At 35.5% G+C, this 7,333-nt stretch overlaps 1 protein-coding gene across 1 annotated transcript; it reads left to right on the top strand.

The window, feature by feature from the left end:
- Positions 1–4,832: 4,832 nt before the first annotated feature.
- Positions 4,833–6,958, top strand: LOC132757612 (germ cell nuclear acidic protein-like). The gene is made up of 3 exons (XM_060748935.1): positions 4,833–5,560; positions 6,193–6,288; positions 6,661–6,958. Exons 1-3 carry the CDS (start codon positions 4,872–4,874, stop codon positions 6,692–6,694), a joined length of 819 nt encoding a protein of 272 aa, XP_060604918.1. The 5' UTR covers positions 4,833–4,871; the 3' UTR covers positions 6,695–6,958.
- The last annotated feature ends 375 nt before the right edge of the window (positions 6,959–7,333 follow it).

Raw genomic sequence — 7,333 nt, 5'->3', positions numbered from 1 at the left:
AATTTTATCAATTCTGGAAACAAATAAAAGTCACAGGGTGCGAGGTCTGGGCTATAAGGAGGGTGAGACAACAATTGCCATTTGTAAGAGGTGATAACCTCCACTGTAGCTGCGGCGGTATGGGCGGGGGCGTTATCGTGAAGAAGGAGGACATTTGTCTGTGCTAACCTGGGACGCATTTGCTTCAGCTTTTTCTCTGAGATTTTTCAGAATTACTTCAGAATAGTACATGGCGGTGACAGTTTGACCTTTTGGCATGAAATGAGTAAGTATCATTCCTCGTGAATCCCAAAAGGCAACAAGCATGACTTTGCCAGCCGAAGGAGACAGCTTAAACTTTTTAGGAGGTGGAGAACCAGCTCGTTTCCACTGCTTTGACTGAGCCTCTGTCTCAGGTTCGGAATAATGAACCCACATCTCATCTCCAGTGATAATGCGGTTCAAAAACTTATCTCCTTCACGATTAAAACGACTTAAATGTTCTTTTGGATTGGTTACTCTGGTCGCCTTTTGATCTGCGGACAGCTGTATAGGCACCCACCTGGCACTTACCTTGCTCATGCCTAGGTGTTTGTGTAAAATCTTGTGTGCCGATGCCTTACCAATGCTAAACTTGTTGGCTATCTCCTCCAAAGTTACTCGACAATTTTTGTTGACAAAAGCTTTAACATTTGCTACCATTGTTGGGGTCAACGCCCCAGCTGGCCGCCCAGTCCTAGGCCTGTCACAAACACTTGTTCTGCCTTCACGAACTGAGAAACCCAGCTGTAAAAGGTTGAACGTGATACACATTTATAAGAAAATCTTTTTTAAGCCTCTGAAAGATGTGGCAGGGCTTTTCACCTTTCGAACCAGAAACTTTATTACAGAGCGTTGTTCCTCTAACAAAGAGTCCATGATAGACGTAACACCTATCATATATCAGAGTGCAAAATACTGTGTATACACAACTATCAGACCACGTTATTGGCGAATGAATGTAGTTTTCACCAATTGAATATATAATGTGTATATAGCTGCACGTGGAAAGAGAGGAGCATGAAAAGTCCGGATATTTTCTGACCGTCCCTCGTGCATTTACATACAGAGAAACAATTAAAAAATATTCAAGATGGAGTAACGCTGCAATCCCTCTCGCTGTTATCTATCTATATTTAAAGTTTCACTGCAATCTCTAATGCTTTTTTCCAGATTTTCTCTGGACAAGGAAAATAAGACCATGTATAGCTTTGAACTCTTAGTGTTGACCTTGACCTTGGTAGAGGTCAGAGTGTCGCGCAAGACTCATTGTCTTAATATGGTGAATATTTGTGCAAACGTTTTTCAAAATACTTTGATAAGTGAAAAAGTTAGCGGATCTGACACAAAAAGGCATTATAACAGAACACTTTATTAAACTTTGACCTCTAAGTGTGACCTTGATCTTTGGGGTAGAATTTTGAGTGTTGTGTATGACATGTGGTCATATTATGATAAACATGTGTGTCATATTATTTCAAAATCCTTTTATGGATGAAAACGTTATGGATTGGACACGAAATACTCTGACCATTGTCTCGCAAACACGTTGTCTTAAATAGTGAGCATTTGTGCCAAGTTATTTCAAATGCCTTGATAGACAAAAAAGGTATAAACCGGACACCAATTGTACCCTCCATTAGACAATGTTGACCTTTGATCTCCATGCGGGTCCCCGTGGAAGTCTGGTTGTTTCGCATGACAGGTTGTCCTAATTTGGTGAACATATGTTATTTCAAAATCCCTTGATGATGAGTTACGGACCGGACAGACGGATGGAGCCTTTTTACATATCCCTCTGTTTCTTCGAAAAGGCGGGAGACAAAAACGTAAACAAATGTGTTAAATCACCAAGGGGCTTTTTGGCATAAATTGTGGTCGTCAATTTATAATACCGACTAAGATTACTTCATTCCAACCTTTTAATCTAAATACTACAGCAAATCATTTCCTACATGATAGATAGTTTGTACCCAGATTACAGACATAATGATAATATTAACATAATTCCACCAGCTACTTTTTTTTACATGAATTAAAATTTTGCGACATTTAACGGCAGACAATTTTGCGACATTTAGCGGCGGTTGCGACATTTAGCGGCAATGTTGCGACATTTAGCGGCGGTTGCGACATTTAGCGGAAATGGTGCGACATTTAGAGGTAGGTGCGACATTTAGCGGCGTTTCGACATATAACGGCGCCACAAGCCGGGTTTCGACCCGCGACCCCGCCAAGCTTTAACAAGTTAAAATGGTGGGGTGCGGAGCGAAAACACGCTGACTGTCGGGGCGCGGGGTAAAGTTTTATTTATTTAACTTCTCCCCGCGCACCGCTAATTAACGTAATTTCGCCCCGCGACCCCGCCGTTTTATTTCTCAAATCTCGCTTCGCGCCCCCATGGGGTTGACGTTTTATTTATTTAACTTCGCCCCACTAATTAGCGTGTTTTCGCTACGTCCGCCCGCAATTTTAACTTGTTAATTCTCGACTTTTCGCTCGGCGAGTTCGCGGGGCAAAACACGAATGGCACAAATCAGCCACCATATGTTTTATATTTTGGTGGCTGTTTAATAAAACTGTATGTTTTTTATTATGTGTATTTTTGTTGTTTTTTCCCCATGGGTTAAAAAAAACTCGGGTACTGGTAAACAACATGTATTATCCAAATATTTACTGCGCTTCCTTATAAAAATCATGTTTACTGTCAGCAGTATTCACTGAGACATTAAAGCTGCGCAAAAATATTTTTGCTTTGTCTTTTTTTTTAAAATGCATTCAGATTTTAGTGTTTACGTGTTCAAATAACACACATGTGAAGATATCATGTAAACAACTTTTTTTAACAAAGTATGCTGCAATTAAGGATGTAAAAAAATTACCACAACCAATGTACGTGTGTTTCGAGTCACTAATATTTTCCTCGTCCGTTCCCATTACCACCGTTTGTTTATTTTTAAGGCCTTTTTCAAAATTAAATATTGGTAAAACGTACATATGATAACAGACTAACAAAATAAGTTTTATCTTTTTTGACCGCATGTGCGAGTGGTTAATGCGTCGTACTAGTAATCTAATGATCGCTAGCCGCATGGGTTCAAACCCCATCAGGGACAAATCGTTTTTTTTTTTTCTTGAGCAAGAAACTTTATACTTATTTCTCAGTATTGTTTGGTTCCAGGAACGGATTCGAAATTGTTTCTACAAGTTTATAGCTTTCTACACAATTGAACTAAGATAAATAGTGTATCAACCAAAATATCTTAAAAGAAACATTATACAATATTATTGCATTACCATAGGTATATTATATTTCTCTTAACAAATCTTTTACTATACACATGTGTATAATATCTGTAATTGAACTGATAGCCTAATGGCGTAAAATATCAAACCATGCTACCAGTGCAGACCAAGATCAGAGTCTGCATTGTTCGCTACTCAGTCTGTAAATGATCCGCGTCACGACAAAACCAACATAGTGGGTTTGCGACCAGCATGGATCCAGACCAGCCTGCGCCTCCGCGCAGTCTGATCAGGGTCCATGCTGTTCGCTATCAGTTTCTATACTTGTAATAGGGTTTGTAAGCGAACAGCATGGATCCTGATCAGACTGCGCGGATGCGCAGGCTGGTCTGGATACATGCTGGTCGCAAACCACTATGTTGTTTTTGTCGTGACGCGGCTCAAATATTTTAAAATTTTCTCTAAGAATTGATTAATGGTCTTCTCAAGGTTGAAAGATGGACAAGTCCATTTAAAATATTTAGTGTAAAAAGGTTAATGTGTATGCTTATATTTTCTCTTTTTTTGTAGATTATTTTTTATTGATTTTGCCTTAATATCAATTGATAAATTAAAAGTCATTAAAAACTGAAATCATTTTACTGCTCTACTAATTACACCATTGGTCTGGGCCACGAATTTGCTCATCATAACATAGACGACGAATGAATGAGTTTCAAGCCTTAAAAGAAAGTACTGTATTTAACGTCTCTCTTTTACATTAATATCTAAATGGGAGAATTATGAAAAATTGTTCGGATATACTCTAAAATGATTAATTTGATTAATGTTTATTATTTTTTTCATCATGCCAAATTAAACCAACAAAAAACCCATTCGAAAAATTGCAATACCCTGAAAATATTTGGCTTTTGTTTGAAAAATACTTTAGATACACTTTTAAGATATAATCATTTGTATTCATCTCATGAATCTGAAATCAGATATGAAAACATTTTGTTTTTGTTGTTTGTTAAAAAGATTCATTGTACGGCTTTAAAAATAGTTCGTTCCTAAAAAGGAAGAATATATCATTTTGTTTAAAATCATACGTAGTCCGGAGTAAAGACTAAAGCGTGGTGAAATTTTGTGAATTAAGGAGTGCATTTTAAAAGGCAAAAAACAAAGTTGGAAAAAAAAAAGCGAAATTTTTGAAGAATTTTTTTTTTAAAATTTTTTCAGTTTCCTTTTATTTTTTTAATACGGTTTTTTAAAAATGAAAATAAAATTTTAATATAAAAAATTAAGATTATCCCTAAAAAAAAAGGTTTTAAAAAAAAAATTTTTTTTTTCTTTAAAAAAAATTTTTTTTTTTTAAAAAAAAAAAAAAAAAACCCTTTTTTTTAAAAAAATAACATCATTGTATATGTGAACACTTATATGCTTCTTAATATAAATGTATTATGCTATTCGTATATCAAAATATGTCATCACTTTTAATTTGTAAAAAATCCGTAAAATGAAACTTTAAATAATGTTTTTTTTTTCTTTTAAAAATATAAAAAGCTAATACTATATAACATGGAATAAGGTCACATTTTACTATATGAATTACACAGGTAACAGAAATGGCTTTTGTAGCTCGGATTTCGGTAGCATTTGCAATCCTCCTGATAATTGCAAGTGCATCAGGGGCGTCGATTGGGAAACGGGAAATCAGTGATGATATTGACAACGACGAAGTTACCGTACCAGACTATACAGAAGAAACTTTCGAAGACACTTGGGACGATGAGGCCGGTGACGAACAAGCAACTTTGGACGAAGAGTTCGATGATGCCAGTGATGGACAAGAAACATTGGACGAAGAGGTCGACGATGCACAAGAACCATTGGACGACGAGGCTGATGATGGACAAGAAACATGGGACGATGTGGCCGATGATGGACAAGACGAGGACGATGAGGATGATATAAAAGAAACATGGACCGATGAGGAAAGTGTAGAAGAAACCTTAGCCGATGAGGAAGACATGGAAGAAACATGGACAGATGAGGAAGATATGGAAGAAACATGGACCGATGAGGATAGTGTAGAAGAAACTTTGGCCGATGAGGAAGATATGGAAGAATCATTGGTAGATGAGGATCGTGTAGACGAGTCATGGGATGATGCTGGCCTTGATGAACAAAACTCTTGGGATGATCTAGACGTTAATGAAGCAGATAGTTTAGAAGAAGAGCTTAATGAATTAACAGACGAAGATGACTCTGACTACCAACAGGATTTCCTAGGTGCACCATATGATGTCGATAAGTAAGCATTTTACTGTATATCCTTTCATAAGTTTAGTAACAAAAGGTCAGGATCTTTGTAAAAATCAATGATGACTTTTTTAAATAAACCCCATGAAATTTCATTCCTTCAGGATCTTTCTTAGTAAAATGATTTTCAACTTTAAAATATACAATCACTAGAAAGTGATCATACAGAATACAAATACCGGTAACAGATAACATTTTCAAAGTCTGTTTCTTTCTGTACGGCGTTCACTTACGTTCTCAAACTGAGACAAATGAGCCGCGTCATGACAAACCAACAAATGGGTTTGGGGACCAGAGGGGCCCGACCACCGCGCACCCCCCGCATGATCAGGACCATGGTTCGCTTTAGTTTCCACTTTTATAGGTTTTTTAAGGAAACAGCATGGATCCTGATCTCAAAGGCTGTTTTCTGGCCCCACCTTACTATTCGTTCTTATGAACGAGCCAAATCTCATCGCAGTTTCTACGTTGAGAAAAATCATAGATTTGAGCTGAGATTTTGACGTTGAAATCATTATTGAAACCCAGGGCTGGGTCTCTGATTATGACATTGTCTAATCAATAAAAAATAAAACGCCTGGTGATCTGCTGCTTTTCAAAGATAAATTTTATTTCTGTTTATAGTGACGTGCAAAAAAGTGAGTCATTGTTCGACCAGTACCTTTTTAAGGACAATTATGGCAGAAATCAGGGCCGGAAAGATGATACTGACTTCTGGAGGTATAGTATAGAATAAAAGTCCTTTTTTTCTTATAGATTTAATACGATTATTAAAAGAAACAAAATTTCTTATTATTTCATGCATTTTAAAGAATAAGATTCATTTTCACATTATATATTTTTCACGTTATATCAAATTATGACGTCACATGTTGTACATTTGTATCAACATTTTAACTATTTATGCGCAATTTACGGATGAAATTAATTTACGTTCTTTAATTATTCATGATAATCTTCTACATTGAATAAAGTTCGGAAAGACTTGAATTTCATAATTTAATTTATCATTGAAATCATACTGATTTTTGTATATTGCTGAATTTCAGTAATTTACCCATCTGACATTGTTATTCTCGTCATTCATTTCAGTAATTTCAAAACAACTTATAATAAACAACCATAAACGATAGTGACGGTGACAGCGATGAGGACTGGAAAAGAAAATAGACAATGGAATTTCTTGCCGTATGGATTCATTCCTATGAACTATATAATTTGACAAAGTATCCAATGTGGCAATTGAAATTAACATTCTATTTATTATTTTTTTAACAAATTAAGGAGCGCAAATTAAATAAAGAGCCAAAACAAAACAACAATCTAATGTATTTTTTTTTTAGTCTTTTACGCATAATTTTGGAAAACTATCATTAAATATGACACGTTAGCCATGTGTTTTTATTTTTTTTGAATTTACTAATTATTACAAAAGTTATAATGATTGTCTATTTAATTACTTCTGCGTCAACCATCGTACACAGTACTTTCGTCATTCGGTAAAACTTTAAGATTCAAGAGCTTTCATATATGCATTCTGAAAAATATCTACTTTTAACTCATGTCTAATAAAAGTACTGTCTATAAATAAATAATCTATTCATTATCATTCACACTACCTATGCTAACGTGTAATTCAGCATTTAACGAAACACTGTTCTTACAATAAACTTTGGAAAATGTGTCACTATCAAAATTACAAACATGCGCGTTGACATAAAAATCATATTTCAAAACAATCTTTCATTATTTTGAGAGAGATACA

Source organism: Ruditapes philippinarum, unplaced genomic scaffold (genome assembly GCF_026571515.1).
Source record: "Ruditapes philippinarum isolate M1 unplaced genomic scaffold, ASM2657151v2 ctg8070_1_1_1_1, whole genome shotgun sequence".
NCBI classification, from domain to species: Eukaryota; Metazoa; Mollusca; class Bivalvia; order Venerida; family Veneridae; genus Ruditapes; species Ruditapes philippinarum.
The sequence above is the reverse complement of the archived record's forward strand: the minus strand, read 5'-3'. Positions and strand labels throughout refer to the sequence as shown.

What these genes read in the sequence shown, in the direction of transcription:
- LOC132757612 (XM_060748935.1), top strand. Translation starts at nt 4,872, where the DNA reads ATGGCTTTTGTAGCTCGGATTTCGGTAGCATTTGCAATCCTCCTGATA. An exon ending in GCACCATATGATGTCGATAA is followed by an intron (nt 5,561 to 6,192) that starts GTAAGCATTTTA and finishes TTCTGTTTATAG; the next exon opens with TGACGTGCAAAAAAGTGAGT. An exon ending in GATGATACTGACTTCTGGAG is followed by an intron (nt 6,289 to 6,660) that starts GTATAGTATAGA and finishes CATTCATTTCAG; the next exon opens with TAATTTCAAAACAACTTATA.